The 22,130-nt window shown below is 41.1% G+C and overlaps 1 protein-coding gene and 1 long non-coding RNA gene across 3 annotated transcripts; one reads left to right on the plus strand and one right to left on the minus strand.

Moving 5' to 3' along the window:
- Positions 1 to 262: 262 nt before the first annotated feature.
- LOC135255372 (mitogen-activated protein kinase 6-like) lies at positions 263 to 15,232 on the minus strand. Of its 2 annotated transcripts, none has more exons than XM_064336460.1 (6): positions 15,056 to 15,232; positions 7,670 to 8,861; positions 3,664 to 3,808; positions 3,233 to 3,397; positions 2,763 to 2,964; positions 263 to 2,654 (listed from the first exon to the last, which is right to left on the minus strand). In XM_064336460.1, the coding sequence occupies exons 2-6, from the start codon at positions 8,222 to 8,224 to the stop codon at positions 1,571 to 1,573; spliced, it is 2,151 nt and encodes a 716-aa protein (XP_064192530.1). In that variant the 5' UTR covers positions 8,225 to 8,861; positions 15,056 to 15,232; the 3' UTR covers positions 263 to 1,570. The 2 variants fall into 2 exon arrangements, with proteins under 2 accessions (XP_064192530.1, XP_064192529.1); XM_064336459.1 differs by lacking the exon at positions 15,056 to 15,232 and adding an exon at positions 10,926 to 11,083.
- On the plus strand, positions 9,690 to 14,203 carry LOC135255373 (uncharacterized). The gene is made up of 2 exons (XR_010330162.1): positions 9,690 to 10,543; positions 12,701 to 14,203. It is a non-coding gene; the product is annotated as an uncharacterized LOC135255373 (long non-coding RNA).
- Positions 15,233 to 22,130: the final 6,898 nt, after the last annotated feature.

Consider the following 22,130-nt stretch of genomic DNA (forward strand, 5'->3'; position numbering starts at 1 on the left):
AGCAGGAACAACTTGTATGCTGTAAATCTCCTCCCAGAGGTACCATTTAAGGGTAGATATATTCACATAGGCACTAACCTACGTCACAGAGTGTTTTTGGGATAAGTATTTTGCTGGTTCTCCCAGTACATAGGATCTACTGGAAAGTCACAGAGAAACATGCGAGAGCTATGTCACAAAGACTTAAGACTTGCAATTATGGTAACTTCAAAAAATTACAGCAGAGACCATAAACTTGAAGCAACAAAACCCCACAGCTTGGTATATTTGCTGGCCATTTTTATTTGATATTTTAATACAGGGGAACCAATGATAAAGTAAATAAAGTACCAGTATTTAAAGGAAAAACAAATTTCCATAAATGGTCTACATGCTACACTTCAACCTAATTTTATCATGCTTTTTTGAAAAAGGTAGATATAAACTGTAATAAAAACATACAATTAAACTTAATGACGTACAATAGACTTCACCTTTAACTTCTAGTTTTATTGTACCATCCATTTGTTTCTTCCATGCACACGATTCTAACAGTACATTTTATATTAAAAAAGACTTAAGACTTTTAGGCGCACTTTCATTTCCATAAAGAACTTGTCACATTAAGAAATAAAACGCCTTTAAAATAAAATAAAAAAACCACAGCCATTTTTTGAGCAAAAAATAATGGAAATTAGAAAGCCTGAACAAGTGAACGATTAACGTTCTACCATTGAAAGTTAATGTTTGTATGATAGTGCCAAAACAAGAGTGGAAATCAAAGGCCTGTTTATGAACAGTCACATTGAAATTACACATTTTGAAATAAATACCTCATATTCGCTAAAAAATAAATAATGATGATGATTTTAACACTTCACTATGGCGAATGCAAAATTAAACAAATGAAAACAAGTCACTGCATTGTGAATGGTATCAGGTTGAAGGTGTCTGTAAAGCACTAGCATGGCTCCAAGTCTCACTTACGGCTGTTACCTTGAGGTAGATAACACTTTTTTAATTCTACATTTAATGGTTGCTGCTGGCATCATGTGTCAAAGAAGTATTACAGTATGAACAGATTTTAAGGATGTCTTTCTGGGAAAACACACTATGGTAGACTTCAGATGTTGAAAGAGAGAAAAAAAAAAAAAAAAAACTTCAAATGTAATAAAAAGCTTCCATTCAAAAAAAAAAAAAAAAAAAAAAACAGCTGCTTGTTTCTCTCTGCCCCAGTCTACCGGTGTCGGTGACAATTTTTCCCATTTCCTTTTAGTGCATTTTCCTCACCATTTCTCTCTACCTGCCCTATGTTCCTCTCCTTCATAAACCATTCCTCATTCCTGTTTCTTTCCCAATATTTGTTCATCTACAGTACACTGTGTGCAAATGACATGACAGTTTTCAATCAGGGTGTGTTCATAAACTTATGTAGGTCAAATGAGGCTGCACATCTAGTTACCCAAATCATTTATGAACTCACCCTTTTATAGATTAAAAAAAGTTCTTAAAAGTAACCATAAGATTAAACAAAAAAATTCAAGTAAAATAATATCAATACTACTATATAAAAAAATCTTGCGTTGTTGATTTAATTTAGATGTTTTAAAATGCTGCTGTATGTTTTGTGGGCAATTTGGGGGGAACATTTGACGGCTGAGGGCGTTAACGTGGCCTGTATGGATTTCAGAGGCAGCTCTGCAGAACCCTCAAAACCAGGCAGGGCCAGGGACTCTAACTGCATACTGAGCACAATCTCTCCATTTCTGCCCAGGAAGCCATCTTCTATGTCATTTACTGCCTCTGGCTCCAGCACCTCTTCTCTCTTACTGAACAGCCTGTCCAAGTAACTGGTGTAGGTGGACTCCTTCTGCAGCTGCTCATCCTTCCTCACGTCCCAGCATACCTCGTCAATAAGGGAGCTCTCTTCACCTGGGACTGCCTCGTTGCCGAAGCTCTCCCAGGGGTTGGGTGCCCGGCCCTCCAGCTGAGCCAGGTTCACCATGCACTTCTCCTCCTTCTCCTGGCTCACAGACTTTGACATGGAGCTCTTGGTTTCCAGCTGGGAGACGGAGCTGTTCAGCTCGTTCAGGAGACCCACCTCGCAAGGCTCTGGCTGCAGACTGAGCTTGATGGTTCCAGCAATGAAGGAATCGAAGTCAAAGCCCTGGTGCTTCTCCTGCTCTTTGTCCTTCTCTGTCAGGTTTTGGGAAGCCTCCTGAAGGGCAATCTGGGCCTTGACTAGGCCGTTCTTCTCGCATTTGGACTTTCCTTTCTTGTCCGCCTTCTCTTTGCTCTGCTCCTTCCAGTTGGACAGGTCAATGATGAGCTTGGGCTCATAGTAGTGGTTGACCTCACTGTCACGCCAGACCAGATTGTCCAGGTACGAGGCAGAAACGGCCTTGTAGTTGCAGGTGTGGCCGCACTCCAGGTCACAGTATTTGTTCTCGTGGTGGTCATCATGCTGCCAGGAGAGCTCGGAGGGGAAGAGGGAGTCAAACGTCGGGTCATCCAAGAACTTCTCTCGGTCCCCGTCCAAGTACTTGCGAGGGTCCACTTGAACCTCCTCCTCATCAGTCACATCGGAGATAGCTCGGGGGTCTCGTTGGACCTCATCCGCTTCGTGGGTGCTGTGGAGGTGCCAGTCCTGGTCTGAAAACTGGCTGTCGTGATACCTGAAATGTTGGCGGACAAAAACACGTCAGAATTGTATCAAGAATCATCAGACCTAGAGAACACCAGGAAACTCATTGTAGATGGCCACTGAAAATGCTGGCACATACCTGTCCCAGTTGTAGACATGGCTGTGGCTCTCATCCATCAGCAGAATGTCATCCACCTCATCTTCAATGTGGAATGGGTGGCTGGAGATGGGTTCATCCAGGGGGAAGGAGTAGTCACTCATGTATGGGTGGGCTAAGGCTTCTTCCGCAGTCAGACGGTCCATCGGGTTGAACGTCAAGATTTTCTCCAGGAAATCAAGTGCTAACAAGAGGGAAAGGACAAAAGTATTTTGAGTACAGACAAAATTGTTTCAGTGAACACACATAGCCATTAAGAAAGGCCATCTGTATCACAAGCTCATTTTAACCCACTTAGTGGACACAGAACAATTTATGCAATATATATCCAGGCTTGCAGCTTGAATACTTCCTCTGTGGGCTCTGAGCTGTTACTCATCTCAGGCTCTAGGCTGTTAAGTATCTCTTGCCAGGGTGTGAGGGTGCCGAATTGCATGCCAGGCGATGCTAACCTTCTGCGCTGACCCCTGGCAACAGCTTGGCCAGAGGGGTCTGTGGCTCGGACATGTCATTCTTGATGAAGACGGGAATGACACTCTCCAGCTCCTGCCGGTCTTCCTCGTGGATCACGGGGATGGACTCCAGTATCAGCTGCATCTGCTCCAGCTCATGGGCGCCTGGTTACCCCCATAAAGCATGTAATCATGTTAAAAAGCCACCCACCATCAATATGGCGCACTGTATCAGCGCAAGGGCAGGTGCTCTAGATTGCCTTGCTTATTTATAGGACTCAAAATCATGCGCGAAGGAGGGTGTGGACTTTGGACAGTCTTCCCCTCTACATTCTACTGTGCATGGATACACACGCTCATTCTTTTTACAGTTGTGCAATGTGTAACAGCAGAGTTTCTGGACAGGAGTGCAAGAGCGAGTGAAAACTGACCTGCAAATAGAGTTTTCCCTGTGAGCATCTCAGCAAAGATACAGCCAGCGGCCCACATGTCAATGGCTTTGGTGTAGTTATTGGGGGACAACAGAAGTCGTGGAGATCTGTACCACTTGGTGACTAGACCTTCTGAGAGATGGCCCTGAAAGGGAGGGAGAGAACATAGTCATTCAGCCGCTTTACAAACAAAAGTCGCCGTATACGCCATTCTGGTTCTGATGGACAACAACCCTCTGGAGGAACAAAGCCATGAGGCTAGACATCTGTCTGCTCAGTGTGATGACAAAAGTGCACCGATGCTTATGGCGATGCGAGAGTAGGCCGATTGTCCCCGCCCACAAGCTTTTCCCTCTGGCGCCGCTGTAATCATACAGAGCCGCGGCTGGTGAAAATCCGACGAGACACGTGCAGCCTTTGTCAGAGGCTCCCACGGTTGCCCCAGAGACCAGTGTAATCCATCCCGTGCCTAACGCACAGTGGCAGCAGAAGGATCACTGACACAAATCTGTCTTTGGTTACCGTCAGCAACAACGTGCTGGTCAAAAGTATTTATCTAAGAGTGTACATCAATTCAGGTGGCCTGATGATAGTGGGGACTAGAAAACCAAGCACCTTCAAACATTTAAACCCTGAACCAATGCCTAAATTTCAGCAAACAGCATCCATGCGTCACCAGAAGTAGCTACTAGTTAAATTCCATTTTCCTCATGATAGCCTCATAACAATCTTTAATTAGGCTAACTATAACACCACAAGCATTTTTGTCATTTTACAACAAATGACCTGGCCATTACATAACAAATACTGAAAAAACAGTGCATTGATCCTAAATTTGGTACAATTTACAAAATTGTACAATGTTAAGATCAATGCACTCATTTCAGTGCGTTGATCTTAGCTTTCTGTAACCAATGTAGCCTAAATATGGATTGGCCCTGAAGACTAAGATGGGTGGCATAAATAAAGTTTGATACAAACAAACTGTAAAAAAAAAAAAAAAAAAACCTTCTCAACAGGTTTAAACTCTTCAAAGACACATTTTCCTTTTTTATACTTCAACGGTCTGTACCCCCCCCCCCCAAACATAGGTCAATATTTTTTACATATATAATAAATTAGTGCAGCATGTGTTATTTATATTGGGTGTATCTCCATCACAGTGCAAAGGGTACACACAGTTCTTGGTTCACTCCAGAGCAAAGGACATTACATGAACATTATGTCTTGAATCTACACTCCCCTCCAGTTTGAGTATCAGTGGGAACTAAGGGACTGCACCCCAGCTGAAACACACTGTTCCACTGCAGAAGGTCAATGACTATCTGACCAAGCCCTTTCCTTACACAATCGCAGACAAGAAAAATACTATTTGCGACAAACTGACTCACTGCAGAGTCAAAATGAACTTCAAGGAAATCATGCCGCCACCCATTCCTGTGACTCTATCTTGAGGACACCAATCCAATAAAATATGCAGCAATGCTTAAAAAAAAAAAAAAAAACCCAAAAAAAAAACAAAGAACTACACATATGCTGATCTCTAACTTACTGGAATGGTTTCAAGACAATCAAAGAACATGCTGCAACAAAATAAGCTTTAATTCAGATGCAAATGGCACACTCCACCGGTTACAGGCTTGGCTCTGGATTAAAGTTAAAAATAAAACTTGTTGATCCAACGTAATATCAACCTTGCCTCAGGCGCTTCCCTTTGTAAGGAAGGAGGGAGGGGGAAAAAAAACCAGCCCCGAAATAAACACTTCAATTTGAATTTCAAACCAGTGCTCCATTCTACTTTTAGCTCCGGCACACTATGGGAAGAGACCGCACGGAGACACGGCTACACATCTCACGCATGTTGCACACATATGCGAAGGGTGTTTATGTCTGTGTGCGCACGCTATTTTCACTCCTCAGTACGGAAAAATTTCAGCAACATTTGCTAAGGGGCCGTGTGAGTTCAGAGGTGGGGCTATGCTGTCTTCTATGCAAAGCCTTATGGCAAGGTCTAGCCCTAGTAGAAATGGTCTTAAACTAAAATAAAATGGTAAAACCGACAAACCATTCTCTGCCCCTATACCATCAATGGTCGCCTTGCCCCTCTCCCTCATTTATCCTCCAGCTTTATCAAACCGGTTGCATTTAACTCTATTCTATGAGACAGAGCCAATTTGTTTAATTCAGCCTTTTAGTCACATGTAATGCTTCCTATTCCAGTAGATCAAAGGGAATGGTGGGAAAAAAACTAAGCTGTTTCTACGTTCTGCTCCAACAATGGCAGGAAATTGTGCAGAGTGGAAAAAAAAAAAGGGGAGGGGGGGTGTGGGTTCCTAGCACCACACCACCACAGCACGTGGATTCCACACATTCTAAGGTTGATGCGCAGCCAAGCACTGGATGAGTCAATTGCGTGACTCTCGTTCTCGGTTTCAGCACAGGCTTACTGTGGCACCTCCCCAAAAATTACAGCACCGTTCCTTTTCTTAAACCGAAACCCTCATTATCATGGAAATTTCCATTGGTGAGAATTTGGCACCGCACCATTCCGGCTCAAAATCTGTTCCCACGGTAAAAGGGTGGCAGTCGACAAGGAAATGTTCAGGAAGTATTTCCAACAGTCTGCAAGTTTGGCTAATGTCTGGACTTGCAAGTTAGCATTTCCCCCTTAACTCAATGGGTGTTCTCCAGCACAATATATGACTACTTGAAGAGGAGCCAACGAGATACGGTAAAGCAGAATGAGAATGACGTCCATGGCTGCAAGTATGGGTGCTCATATGAACGAAACTCTGGTGCCAAAGAGGGATGAGGGATATCTTCCCCAATTGATAACAAAAATGAAAGAATTGTAGAATTGTATAGAAAATACTATAAAAAAAGCCTCCCTGCTTAGCACAGCAGGGAAGGGTGGAGACGGGCTGGTACAAAGAGGTGCCTGTCTGGGCGAATAGGGCAATTACTGTTCCCACCCCACGCCCCAGCACTCGCGGACTGAGCCTCCGGTCAGAGTTCTGACTCCAACGCGGGGGCATTTCTGCTGTGGGAAAAAGCAGCACGGTTTCTCACATGAAAACTTGCTCTACTCTTGACCTTTAACAAGACCTGTGGCTGGAGCCATTTCTGAGCAACCGCAAGCAGATCTGAATGCCCGTAAAGAGATGCTGCAAGATAAGCAGGCAGAGGTATTACTTTCACCTGATCAGCACACAACAGATAAACTGAAATCCACACATGAAATGTAGGTCTACAGCATTAGAAATGAAGGGAGGTTTATGGAAATGTGCTTGCTGTACACAAGTGAAATTGGGTCATACTCACTGGGGGTTTTCTACATAACTTTGGTGCAAGTTTCTCAACAACTGAATGTGCACCAGCACTCACATTATCTTTAATTAATACAAGTCCTTAAATCCAAGCTCTCAGACCAGTAATATTTAACAGGAAGATCAATGGTTTACATCTCTGGCAGCTTAAAGCACTCTGGCAGAGTTTTATTGCATTTATGGCCGTTATGGAAAAACTTCAGCAGACAAGAGAGGCATGAGCTCAGAGGACACAAGGCAATGACTAATCTAAGGCACGTGTAAGCACGACTTCTCCAAAGCTGGGCTTCACAGACAACAAGCCATGGGTATGTGGAGTGAATACGGCTATGCTAACTCTGTTTTAAAGGCACCACTGCTATCTCCGTCCCTTGAACATATTTGCAAAGGAAAATCTAAACTGAAAAATGGCAGTCAGGAGGGCCCTTTTTAAAGACACAGGACAGTCTATATACATCTCCACTGCCAAGTGATGATCAATTTATACAAAAATGTTAACATCAAAAACAAAAGCAAGCAAGCAAGCAAAAAAAGTAAAAAAAAAAAAAAAAATTAAGTGCTTCCTCTAATAGCTGTCACAGAACTATCAGTCCACAACACAAGCTTAATAAGGAAATATCAATTTTGTTCACAAGAACCAAAGATCTAGGTTACTATTTCTAGAGTATCCTTGAGCCTACCTTATGTGAATAATGGGGGTCCATGATACGCGCCAGGCCGAAGTCTCCAATCTTCAGCACCAAATCCTCAGTGTTGACGAAGAGGTTGGCTGGCTTGAGGTCTCTGTGAAGAACGTTGGCCGAATGGATATACTTGAGGCCGCGGAGCAGCTGGTACATGAAGAGCCGGGCATGACCCTCCGAGAGGGGGCCCTGCTCAAGCAGCTTGCATAGGTCAGTCTCCATGTACTCCTGTACGATGTAGACCGAGTTGACCTCTGTCAGCGAGCTAATGTCCTCTGCCAGCTGCCTACCACTGGGACCCAGGGTCTCGAACACCTTCACGATGTTATCATGGTCCAGGCGCCGAATGATCTTGATCTCCCGCAGGGCGTGCTTCACGCTCTGGGGGTCGGTTAGGATGATCTTCTTCACCGCAACCCTCTTGTCACAGTCGTTGTCCACTGCAGAGAAGACCAGGCCATTGCCACCGTAGCCTAGAGGCTTCAGGTCCATGTAACGAGGGCCCAGATCAAAGCCATGAATGTTCATGAGGCTCTCAAACTTCTCTGCCATTTTCCTTGGCAGAGCAGTTTTTTCTTCCTCTTGTTTGAGATGTAATTTCTATGCAACTGAATCTGACTAGACCAAAGCTTTACTTTTTATTTTCTAAACAATATCTGAAAATCTCAATGAAGGTCCCCTCCTCTTCTGATGATCACCCAACAGGAGCCAGTTATAGAGGCCTACAGTGACCCCCTCCCCCCTGTCTAGCCCTCACACTCTTCCCAAGAAGAACTATTTGATATGAGGCCAAAGTTTTTTCTCATTGTTCACACAGTTTACACAGGTTTTCTTCTTTGATTCTGTTTCAAATGTTATAATAATTATTTTTTAATATTAAGGATTGAAACAATACTGGAATGATGTTTGAGGAGAAATAAAAGCTCTGAGCTAAAGAAAAACAATAAAATAATATAATACCATCCTCACAGTGAAGATACATTCAGTGTATGACTGGTCCTGAGCAACTCCATTCTACTGTGCCAATCAGCACTTTAAAACAAAAAAACTTTTTCCCTCTTGTAGACAGTCTGACGGAATATCTAGTCTTTTGGCTGACCTTACACAGTGTCCTTCTCCTCAATGATCAGGTGGCTCAAGCTCACCACAGTCACAATCAAAGCTATCCTCCATTTTACGTGAGGGTAACCTGGAAAAAAAAATAAGAAGAGATCAGAAACCTGAACATGGCCACTCAGTGTCTCACTGTTCTACTTGAGTTTAACACACACACACACACCACACAAAGCATGTTGTCACGGTTATCAACAACAATAACAACAAAAAAGGTGTACAATCTACTTGTCACTTGGAGCCAAAGGCTGTGTGCTGTAGTGTATGTTTGGGTAAACACTCTGACCCAGTTTGGGATCAAACAGAGTAGAGCAGTTGCTTTAACGAGGACTGATGAAATTTGGTCTGAAACCTTACTGCCCCCACCTCGCAAAAAATGACAAACGATCTCTATATTTATGTACATTAGGGCATACATTTACCGAAATGCAAAAAGATACATATATTATTTGCATATGCACACAGTCAGAAAATATTCTGAGATTTAATCAGTGAAGGCCGACAGCACGTACACGCAAGAATGCACTTGACTCGAGACGCAGAATTCAAAAATAATCAAAACAGTTGATTTGCAGCTGAATAATACTAGTCTAAAGTCGGTACTGCATTTCAAATCAAAGGTTTTCTTTTAACACCGCACTTAGCTAATTAGCTGTTCGTTCTCTCGAAACGCTTCAGATATATATGTAGCTCACTAAACGGAATTAAAATCAGAGGATTGTGATTAGGGGGAAGTTCCTTCTTGGGGAAAACACACGGTTTGATGTCATGGAACGGAATCTCACGGTAGGTCGCTCGCCCCTCCCCCACGCTGAGGGTTCTATTCAGATTCACATTCGTTGCTACCCTGCCAGACGAAACCACGGTTTTGCGCCGTGGTGCAGTCTGTATGCCACAAATTGGCTGTAATGTACACAGTATACTTCATTCTCACACCATTCCGACGTTTCAAATATGTGATAACCGCTTCAAAGAGGCTAAAAAGCTAGCTAGATAGCTTACTAAGTCGCGGACAGCCACGTTGCAGTTTTTGAGGGGCGGAAGAATTCCCTCAGCTGCTCTAGCCAGCTAGTAACGACAGGGGCAAGGAAGCTAGCCAACAACTAGCCAGTTAATAACAGGAGAAAGAGCTTGGCTAATTAATTTATAGCTACTTGCCAGACAATTATTACCCAGCCCCCCCTAGTCAATCTTACCTTGCGAACATTTCAGACAAATTTGCTAGCTAGCTAACCGTACTTTGTCTTTGTTGACGGTAAAGGAAATCATAGGCTTAGGTCTAACGTTACAATAATCAGCAGCTACCAAGCAATATAAATAGACCATAATTTTATGATAGGCTGCATTAGACCAGTCACTGACGGATCGTCTAAATTTAATTCCCTAATATATATATCAACTTTCAGATAGTGGTTTTCTTACGAACCCAACGTTAGGTAGCCACCATACCTAGCTAAGATTAAATTCTGAACAATCGCACGGGGAGAGAGGCTATCAGTAATTAGCTAGCTACAAAGTTAATATCAAAGCTATCCTGTAACTAATTCAATTCATAGATGTAACTAACTGTTACGATGTATCCCGCTATCTAGTTAGGTACAGTAATAATGACCCCACAAGAACTAATTCGTCTATAAAAACTAGACAAAGAACATCACCGCGTTCTCACAAAGCAAGTGTGGTTCAGTCAAGACTAGCTAAAAGGTAACGCGGAGGTTCGATCACGAGGCTAAATTGCTAAAGATGTCCGTAGCTAAGGTAATAAAATAGCTATTGCTAACCAATTGTAATGTTATATCTACGTAGCTACCGTTTGACCAACATACCAAAGATGATGTGTATGTAGCTATCGTTAGTCATTTACAATTAGAATCTAACATTTAGACTTTCACCTTCTTTGTACACATTGTGATCCCGTAAAAGAAACAAAAGGGTCCGTTGTTGTTTCCTCCACTACCGGCCTAACTACAGCTAGCTACCTACAGCACAGTTAGCGATTGTGAGCCATATAGCTAGCTACAACACAAAGAAAACGGCAGCAAGCACCGACAAAATACAAAGAACAAAGCCAAAATATGACAGATACATTAAAAATCCTATTAATTTATACATGTTGTGAATCAATAATCATATCACTCACGTTCCACATTTGTTTCATTTGGATTTTTTCAAGCCGTAATTAGCTTGGTCTGCGCTCCGCTCCCCTGCCGGTCGAGTCTGCTGCAATCGCCATTCAGACAAGTAAGCCTAAGCAGGATCCGCGTCAGTGAAATCGGGGGGTGCCCAGCATTGAAAATTCCGGCGGTAAATTTAAAATCGATGTGACGCATAGGCCTGCATCTCTACCACGGCTATTAAATACAGCACAGCACCTTTTTACATAGGTTTCTAGTTATCACTGACATAATTCGCCTGATAAGGACAGTACAACAGAACATTCCCATAGAAGGCTTAAAGGAGACTACCGGTAGCCTACCCTTCATCCAAATAAATAAATAAAATAAAATAAACTGCACAGGCTGCATCACACTTCTCTGTGGTGCTTTACTGGAGAGGCCCAATATGCCGTAAAAGTAAAATCTACCATTTCAGGGTTGATTTAACACTGAACATATTAGTTTGTTCAGTAGTGTAGAATTTCCGCTAGAATAGGGCTGAATATCACACCTGGGCCAGGAAATTAATTAATTAATATTAATAACAACACATATAGCCTACTAATAACAACAACAACAATAATAATGATCAAATAAGCTGACTACACTTGAATTAGCCTAATATAATTTGTTGTTCTAAGTAAAACAGTCTGTAGTAAACTAAATGTTGGCTAACAGTGATGATGAACAGTTAATGACTGCGAACAGAAACATGCATACTAATCATAATCCATATTTTGACCTGATCTGGTAAACAAAATCTCTGAACGGTAATAAATGCAGGTATAATGGGGATGATAATAGTGCTGATGTTGCCTACCCACATACACCACAGACTGCTGTGTGGTTATGTAATGTCTTATGGATGCTGCAGAGAAAATGCTGCGTTTATAACTTATGCACTCAGTACATGCACTCTGACTGAAAAACAGTGCATTTGAAATCTATTTTACTTACACACTCTTGCCGAATACAAGAACTTGAGATTTATTCAGGTCTTGCAAATATTACTTGTATGTTGCTCGATTCATTTTAGCTTCTTGTTTTTCTTAATTTGTTAACAATGCTTTGAAAGTGCCAAGAGGACCTAAAATATACATTTTCTGAACAGCGGTGTTTATGCTGTCCCTCAAAATCAGAATGAGGTAGGTTACTGTATGACTCCATTCACAGCTTCTATAGCAACAGTAAAGTATTATCAGATTTAAAATATTAATGGAAATCAAAGATAGCTACATGGGAATGTCTTACCATGTACAATAGATCCATCACAAAATTTAGAACCAGAAGATTTATTTTTAGTTTTTAAACTAAATCTTCATGCCCATCATCTTCAGTTCGCCTGAGCAGAATGTGTTCACGATCCTTTCATTTAGTCCTGTTTCAAATGCCACTCAGTTGTTGTTGCTTTTAGGAAGCAACAAATATTTCATGTTCAGAGGTCACAGCAATGCTATTTTCAGATTTGTATTCAGTTTATTGAGAAATATCCCCAGTGACAAGCTAGCTGTGACGATTGCCCATCTGCCATCCAGATTTATAGATATTCATTTTGCTCATTGCCAGGCTGCCAGCATTTTATGTAATTTCCAAAAGAGCATCCATCTGTTATGGTATGAGGTGAAGCTAGATCCTTTCCCGCTCCTTTTTAGGTAGACAGTGAAGAGAATATTAGAGGCAAAGCAGCCATTTGCTTTATGCGATGTGGGATAGAATGAGCCTCTTCCTTCAAAGCAGAACCTGTGCCTCTTGTTAACAGAAGTGTGTGCAGAATGGACAGTGAGGTAAAGGCTGCAGCAGCGGAGGATCGGGATTCTCTGCTCGTCCTGCGGCTGATGAATGAACTGCGGAGAGGCTGATGCCGCATGAATATGAAAGCCTTGCAGCTCCGCAGGAGTGCCAGCGCAGGCAGACCGTGTGAGAGCCCATGCGCCTGCAGAATGCAGTGCAAGCGCTGCCTCATTACCACTGGGGGAGGAGTGCAATCAGCATGCGACAGAGCGAGACAGGAGAGGAGGCACTGTCGGATGGATGTGCTGCCGAAGAGACGGACTAAGGTGTGCCCTTGCTATATTCTGCTAGGAATGAATTTCAAAATCAGAGCCGGATTTACATGCTAAAGACTCCAGGTTTTTAATAAGTTTTTTTTTTTAATGTCTTTTTGAATTATGCCAGTAATTTGCTCTTGAATTTTGCTACCCACAATTAATCTCATTTTAAAATTTTGTACTCATTTGGCATCAAGATGAAATTTTTATCAGCACAAGGCTCCTGCTCCACTAAACTATATTGCAGAATCTGGGTTGCATAATGTGGACTATACCCTTGTCCATGTTTTTATGGAAGGGCCGAGAGGTGAATGAAGTGACCACACAAAGGGATAAAGTTATGCATAGGCAGGGCCTTTGAAATGCTTGCTCCATGCATCTACTGGCATGAGGGAATTTGAGTCTTCCTGCTGACATGGAAAGACCTATTGCAGTTGCACGGCCTATTGTTTGCACTGCTAGTCAGTAACCGGCAGGAATGCCTGATGTCATTTGGAAAGAGGGTGCCTGGGTCTGTGCCACTAGACGTCAGACAAGGTATCAGGTTGCGAGGTCACTTTGGAGGTGATGCCAACTGCATGTGCGTCATCTTTAATAATTAAACTAACATTTGTGGCAACGAAAATGTAGTTTAGGTGGACCTGTGCTTTAATATTGCAGTGGGAACAATTCTGTTTATTACTTGTATTGCAGGTCATAAGGCCAAGCTTGATAAAGGTTAGATCATGTCTGATAACGCCATGCAGGTTGCACAACTAGAGACAGTGTCAGGTACAGGTCATTAGCATTATACGCAAGTATCAGTTTTATGCTCACTGTTGGACAATAGTGTAATGCATATGAACTTTCAGAAGACTGTGTCAACCAACCAAACACCAGGAAAGCATGGGAGTTGTTCTCCTATTCTGAATATGCCTCATTGATTTGTTTTGATTGTGCCTGCTATATCTGTGCCATTTACTCCAAATCTTCTAGATTTTTTCACCTTACTTAAAGTAGATTTCAGATTCAAGAATAACTGTATACAAACGTATTCATAATTTACAATTAAAGGGTTAGTTTTACATCTTTGAAATAATATGAACATAAAGAATTATGAATTTATGAAACTGGAATGATGAAACATACATTTATAATAAATAATAAGTGATATGCATGTTCTAAAGGGTACAATAATAGAAAAATAATTATTAAAAAAGTTTTCATTTGATGTATACATTTTTAAATGAATGCTACTTTCTTCTCCCCTCTCTTGAACAGGAAAAGTTGAATTCAAAAAAGTCTTTTTGTATGAGGCACTTGCAGTGTAAATGTAACTACCACCACAACCCTTTATTGGAGGGTCATGTATTAATGCTGGTCATTGTTGTGTACTTATATAAATGTTACTCAGCGGTATGACAGAAATGGTAAACCTCAATGGAATGCCCAACACAACCTACAGAGAGGTTTACATAAGCTTTGATTAGAGATCTTGACAGAGATTCCCTGTGCTTCTTGTGGTTTTGCTTTAGCATACATCATTTTGATGCTTTCAGTTTCTCAAAGTCTTTTTTTTCCTCATAAGTCTATTTTTCGTAGACTTAGTTCCAGTACTCCTGTCAGATTAGTAATTATATTGCCAACTGTTTTTATTAGTATTATTTGTTTCTGCTATATGTATGCTATTCTACAAAGCTGAACACAGAGCAGAAATAGGTAATGCGATTATGATTTATCAGTGTAATCACAAGTTAATTACTAATGCCAACCTGTGTTTTAATGTTTCATTTTGCTTAGTTTGTCAAGTTCATGAGAAAGATCAGACAGATTAGACAGTGGTTACCTGCAGATGACTTCACTTTACTTCATTTTACTTTACTTTACTGCCATTTAGAAGACATTTATATCTTGAGAGACTTACAATGCAAATACAAGACTACAAGTTTCAGCAACTTGACTCTGTTGAACTACAGGACATGGATGTTATCACTTATACAGAAAGTTAAATGATTAGTTGCAGCAATAGCAGGGTATCTCCTTGACAGATACCGACTTGCAGAGACATTCAACAAACATATGCTCACCATGGCTGGAATCCTCCCAGGGCTGCTGCAACATCATGGAATTAATAATCCACTCATCTGAACAGAAGAGAGGTCCTTGCTTGATACTCTGCTAGAGGGAGTGGAGCAGCCTGAGCAAAGTGCAGGAGATGAGTAGAGTTAGCAGTGTTGGGCTACATACAGTGCATCTGTTTCTGTGGTGCAGCCCCATGACAAGTAAATATAGAGTGGGAGAGAAGGGGAGGAGATTGCTCTGTGTATGGCTTGACTTACCAACGACAACTCCAGCCCGACTGCGGACCACTGTCAACATCTCTCTCTCTCTCTCTCTCTCTCTCTCTCGCTCTCTCTCGCTCTCTCTCTCTCTCTCTCTCTCTCTCTCTCTCTCTCTCTCCCTCTCCCTCACTTCTTAATGCCTTGCATAGAGCATAGAGTTTTCAGTTCATGGTACAGCCTGCTCTCAGTTGTTCGCAGAAAGGAGTTTAGGAGAAGGGGGGCTGGTACGTGCCTCATTTGGTTACAGAGAGGTGCTTAGAGGACAAGACTGGTGTAATTGGCTGACGGCCACAGTACTTTTTGCATCCTTTTTCTGCCTGCCTGTCCCTGACGAGTGCAGAAAGCAGTTCCCCATCCTGCTGACACACATTCCCCCATTTTATAAATCAGTGGCAGTGTTTTGACTGTGAACATAAGAGAGCGGAAATTTCTGGTCCCGCACCTACCAGCATGATCAATCGAGCTTGGGTTGTGAAAATGCAAGGTCGCATCCAAGAGCCAGAAGCATCTTGAAGTTAGCTCAAAGTGGCAGGAAAGGTGGTGGCTTGATCTGAGTGAACGTAAAACATTGTTGCGTCCCTACAGCTGACCTCATTAAAGAAAACACATCTCAGTGCTTTTATACCCCAGCGACTGTGCTCCCTAGCCAGTTATTACAGTATGTGGATTGCACGGCCTCTGCCTAAGTTATTATAAACCTGCGCACGAGGACTTGGAATGTGTCATGGACCGTAGAAGAAAGTTAAATGGGCCACATTCTTTGCCAGTGCTACTGACTTTCTAATAAAAGATTTAAGTATATTTGTAATTAGTTTTATATGCAGTGTTGTAAGATCTTTGGATATAAATGAGCATTTCTTGTATATGTTTAGAGATCTATTGACTGCTCTCAAAGTCGTTTGGAGACCTTGAACTCTTCCTCTTCCTGGCAACCATTCTCATTTTCATGAAAGAACTTTTGCTGAAGAAGATTGTTTGTTATTATGGTAATTTTATGAATATGAATATCTAGTGTTCCTGTGAAAATTTCAGACTCTTCAAATGGTTAATTAAGCATTTTCATTATATCAGATGCTGACATTTTTATAAGTGCTTGCATTGTGTGAAATGTACCAAATAAGGCCCTCATCGTGAATTAGGAATTAAGAACGCATGTACTTTCCAGCAGTGCAATAGTGCAAGATTCTATTTTCCAGTTAAACATAAATGGGTTTTCTATTAGACTTAGTCAAGGCAGTACAGAATGACATGTGATGCCAAAACCCAAACTGATGATTTAGTAAGGCACACGGGTTGCATTTACCCTATTCAGCCTCTCACATTGAGCATGGTGACATGGTGACATTTGTGGCTGAAAGGTCAGTGGGTAGTTCCAGCACTCAGTGATGCCAGCTGCCTCTTCATTAAGTCTATTTAGAGGACTGAAATGAACAAATTTACCTCACTATCCCCTCCTACCCCACCCCTGTACTCCCAAAAATCCATCGAGAAGTGGCTGGATAAAGATGGGCCAACTCTGAGTCAGATGAGGGTTCTGGGTCAGGCTGGGACAGATATTGATGTTCCTGTGCAGTCAGAGATGAGCGGGACCCTCTGGTGTAACTGTGCTCTTACTGTTTGGCCCCTGGACAGCAATGGAAATGGAACATCAACTGGAAATGACATTCCACAGGTATCCGTTTGTGTTTGTATGGGAGCGTGTGTGTGTATCTATATTCGGAGTGTGAGTTTCAGCAGAGAAAGCAGTTATGTAATAGGATTTCTAGCTTATGAATCATGCTGTTTGAAAACAGGGGGCCCTTCTACCTTAGGGGATCATTTTTGTGGGATTATACACCCTCTAATAAATTTACCTTCTCTCTTCTCTGCGGTGGTCTTCCACGACTGGGCGATTGGCTTTGTGTGGTTGTAAGTAGGCCTAAGACCAGAAGGTGGTATTCCCTCTGGTGACCAGCGAAAGGCTTGTTTGTTGCTGAGAGTCACAGGGGGCACATTGTACCTGTGTAGTCCCTAATCCACAGTAAGCCCATGTGAAAAAGTAATTATGCCTGAGAGGGTTATCAAGCTGCACATCTTTAATATATGTTTGGGCATGATGCTGGAGCAATACTGGGTTTAAAACATGCTGACTGGTTCAATACCAGTGAAAAATGACTGTTGTTATTCCATATACAGGAAAATACAGAAATGTAAAGTTGTGGGAAGTATTTTAAATCAAAGGAGAAATGTAATCTGACTTGGATTCAAGAACCTGATTTCATATGAATCAAACAATGTACTGAATTACTGAAAGTAGTTTAGATATTCGTTTACATATTAACATTTTATATTTCAAAAAAGGACTTAAATACATTATTATTCTGTCCTATGTGTAAGTGGAAGATTTCTCAAAACCATAAAGATAAAAAGGGGAGCAAAGTTTGCGTGGCTCTGTGATTTCTCTCAGAATGGTGTCAAAGTAGACAGCTGCTCCAAGTTTAGAAATAGCACCATAAAGTTTTCATTATCAGACCAAGCACATGATGTGTACAATACACAGCAAACTAATAAAATTAGGCATATCAAAAGCATTCAGTAATTCTCCATGCTATTAACCTGAGCTTTGTTGCTCATGGGATGAAAGGCATCGCCAGTGACTTGTATAATCATTAGTGTTATGATCAGACAGCCTTTGAACACACACAAACAAAATATTTGTAGTTCAAATAATATTGGAAAGAACATCAATTTCTTAATGCAAGATTTTACGATAATTACTTTAATAATCTATTTTCTGTCAAAACAGGTTTCATAATGACTATTTTCACAGTGGTGTTTACATTGCGTATAATTGCATACCTCAGATCTGAGTGTGGATATGCTGCAGCAGTTATGAAAGTGGTGCCCGTTTCTGTCCAGTGGCTTAGACAAAAGGCTTGCTTCTGGAGTGGTTATATAATATTTCTGTTATTATATTTACGTGGTACTTTGTGACTTGTGCATGTGAACTTTCCATTCGCTGACCTTCAGCTTGGGACACCTAATTTTTCTGATACATCCTGCTCCAAGGCCATGGGCCTTTATCACTAATCACTCTGTTTCCGACACCTGCTGATAAGACTACTCCTGCAGTCCATATGTACCATAGAGCTTGGGAAAAATCTATGAAAGAGTCCTGTTGGAGTGTTGCTTTTTGAATGCTGTCTTTTTAACATTTTTACAGTACTTTGAGTATCCCCACATTCAGCCAAATCCATCTGTCCTCTAGTTTCACAAATACCTGTATGTCTAACAAAACCAGCAAGCTCAAGTGTAAGTTAAGTGTAAGACCGCTACAGAAGGTCTTTACTGTTTACATTCAACCAGTGTCATACACAGAGGCTGAAAATGACATAGTTAAAATCTAATTTAAAAAATAGCGATTTTCACACAAACGTGAAAGTCTTGTGAGTTGTCTTGTGCATCTTGGATGCATGTCTCTTGTAGGCACGTTATCAGCAAAATGGTGGACTTCTACCATTCTCTGTGTTCTGCAATAAAGATTAATATCTATTAAAGATCTTGTTGTTCTGGTCAACATGATGTTCACAGAGGAAGCTGGAAAAACACAACTAGTTCCAGTGAGTAATCAGGCCCCTAATTTTAGCCCCCACCCCCTCCCCCCTGCACTCATTGATTGTGCAAATAACCTGAACTAGTACAGCTGTCATCAGCCATTAAGCACTGTGCGGGGTGCAGTGAATAAAGTTTCCTATCCAACAGGGGTCTCTCAGTGGTGTTCTGTTCCTCTTTGTCACAGTCAGTGCAATGTCATGGGCAAAACTGGAAAAAAGAATGGACACATTGGCGTCACTTCACACAAAGTGGCTAACTAACTAACTAATAAGGTTTCACAGATTTACCTGCCTGTGTATTACAGTATGATATGGTTTAGTTCTGCTCCAAGTGCTGTAATCAGAGTAAGTGATATGACCTTTAAACCAACCTTTTTATTGCATCACAGCTGTAGTTTTTTGGATGAATCCACTGGGCCCCGTCTGCTTAATGGTATGAGAAGGTTTTTGTTACATTTTGTTCCTGACTGTGGGGCATTGAACTTGGCATGCGAAGTGACACATAATCCACCTCATGGAAATACGACGACCCAGGCATCATAGACTCAGCTGATTGTTTTCACTGTCAAAGAGCAAGAATTCCCATCGTATGATGTTATTTCAGCTGCGTACCCCTTTCATTGTTATGAAGATGGTCTATATCGTGGTGTTTCAGCTGGGACAGGGTGTTACTAGTTCAATAGGGTTCACTTTGACAGCTCTGTCCTGCTAAAAGATGAGGCCCATGCTGTCTTTTGAATAGCAACTTACTAAGCCAACTGGAATTTAAAGGAAACATATAGTATATCTCCTGATTCTATATAGAAAGGTGTTCATTTTTTATTACGCCCCACCCCAACACCATGATTTCTGGTCTGAATCCTGTAGCACAGTGCATCTGAGTTATTACTGTAATTAGTGAGGATGAATCAATAGAGCACAGCCTTTGTGTGTGTGTGCATTGTGTGTGTGAGATTTATTACATTTGGGGGCAACTGCATCTTTAAACTACACTATAAGCTGCACCTTACACTATAAAACTTTTAAATTAAAAAAAGTTCACTATAAAAAGTTTAAATTAGCTCATATTCGATGCAGTTGTATAGGACCTCATTAGAGGGCAATTGCCATCTCATCCATTATGTTTACCTGTCTTTCCCCTCTTGGCTAATTGCTTTTTTTTTGGCCTTTTTATGTCAAATTTGTTTGATTTTCCTATACTGTATCTGTATTTGTTTCTAATTTTTATTTGACAAATATTAAAATAAAGGAATGGAGGAGTACTTGAAAAAATTACAAATTCAAAATGCAGCAGGTCCTGATGGCATATATCCAGAGGTACTTATAGAAATAGAGGCACGCTGGAAACTCTGCTCTCCCTTATTTCCCCAAATTGTTTTGACAGGGATGTTAAAAGCATAGAAGTTAGATTTGCAGATGCTACAAAACTTCTAGGGTTTGGGAAACACTTTGTAATCTGCTAATCTAATCCAAGAAGATATAAATAGAAAAATCTGGCAAATGACATTCATCTCAGATTAATGTAATGTTCTATCTGTGAAAATACATTTAAGGCAGGTTTTCACTAAGTGCTCAAAGGCACACAGCTGCTTTCAGGTTCATGTTGTAGAGGCAGAGGTCCTTGTGGGTGTTGAAGTCCCGGTTTGACAATTTATTTCCTAATCTGCAGTGTGCTAACTGGGTCATTTTACACTTTACACTTTGTATACTTTTAAAGACTTGTTCCTTTGTATGCACATACACATGCGCTCAAGTACTTGCCGTCTTGTTGAGTAATGTGACCCACCTACAAGGTTATCTGTCCAACTACTGTATGATGATCATTGTGTCCTGAACTACTATGGAAGCTCAAAGTTCTGTTTCTTGAACATCAAAGGATAAGCAGAGCTTTCTATGTTAGCCTTTACTACTCACACAAATGGACAGCAATGGTCACAAAACACAACTGGCATACCAAAGTATGGCACCTGTGTTATTGTTGAACTGCACAGATACTAAGTTATTCTGGCAATGCATGACTTTATGGCCATAAAGTGAGTGTTTGAATGTCTGTTCAGAGTAACAATAGAGCAATGAACAACAGAGCATGGTCAAGCAGGATATTAGATCAGGCCAGAGAGATCTGTTTGTTTGACTTCCTCAAGGATGTTACATTGGTTGACATTGTTAAGCATTAATGTGGATAAATACTTGTACACATACTTGTACACTCAATGTATTGGCAATGTGCAAAATGTTGGTGCTGACTAGGTTTTAAGGCTTGGCAGTGATCCAGTGTGTATATATCTTGAAATTCTCAGATGCTTTTTTAAAAGGATTTTCCCGTTATTCATTATAATTCGAAATGTGCTCTCTCTCTCAGATTTTAAGAGTATTTTTTTATACAGTTTTGTTTCACCATGTAGAAATTGCATCCCTTGTTATACATAGCCCCCTCCCCCCTTATTTTGAGGGCGGCACCATAGTGTTTGGGACATATTAATATTAATGTTTATGAAAGTAATCATGTTTAGTACTTTGTCACATGCACTATCCATTGCATGCAATAAATTGTCACATATACTGTATCTTGCACTAATTTTTTTGACTCAGTTTTTAGAAGCTCTTGTTTTTTCACTTATATTCCTTTGACTTTCACCTTCCCCATGCAGATGAATTACATCTAATATATTTATTCTCATCAGAAATATCCCCTTTATCCATTTTAGATGCAGATGACAAAGAAATCTACCGGGCAGCAGGTGTGTTTAGGTAGTTATTTCAATGTTAGAATCACTTTTTAAGGCAAAGCATTGACACTTCTGGTAACAACTTTTGTTGGTTGGAAGGATGGAAGACTTTAAGTAGCAGTAGGGTGCAAAAAAGAAAGAGTGGAGAAATACTGATATGTAGATTTGACACAGTCTACAGAGTACTATCCACCTGCACCCCCATCCCAAAAGAAACTTGTCCTGTTTTGATTTTTTATTTATCAATGCCATTGTCATTTTTTGACTATTTTATTTTCAGCATATCATTTCTATCTTCCCATAATCACACACTAGATCAAATGTGTAGTCCCCTGCAGATCACTCCCTAATGAAAACCTCTACCTCCTCTACACTATATGTGCCTGTGTCTTAAGCAGGATGATTTATAGGACTGCAGAAAGGCCTGGTTCCCATAGTGACTGTGGTCTGTGCTAAGTAGATGTATTGTGTCTCAGAGCAGGCAGCAAGCTTGCCCAA

The sequence above is a fragment of the Anguilla rostrata genome, chromosome 5 (genome assembly GCF_018555375.3).
Source record: "Anguilla rostrata isolate EN2019 chromosome 5, ASM1855537v3, whole genome shotgun sequence".
In the NCBI taxonomy this organism is placed as follows: Eukaryota; Metazoa; Chordata; class Actinopteri; order Anguilliformes; family Anguillidae; genus Anguilla; species Anguilla rostrata.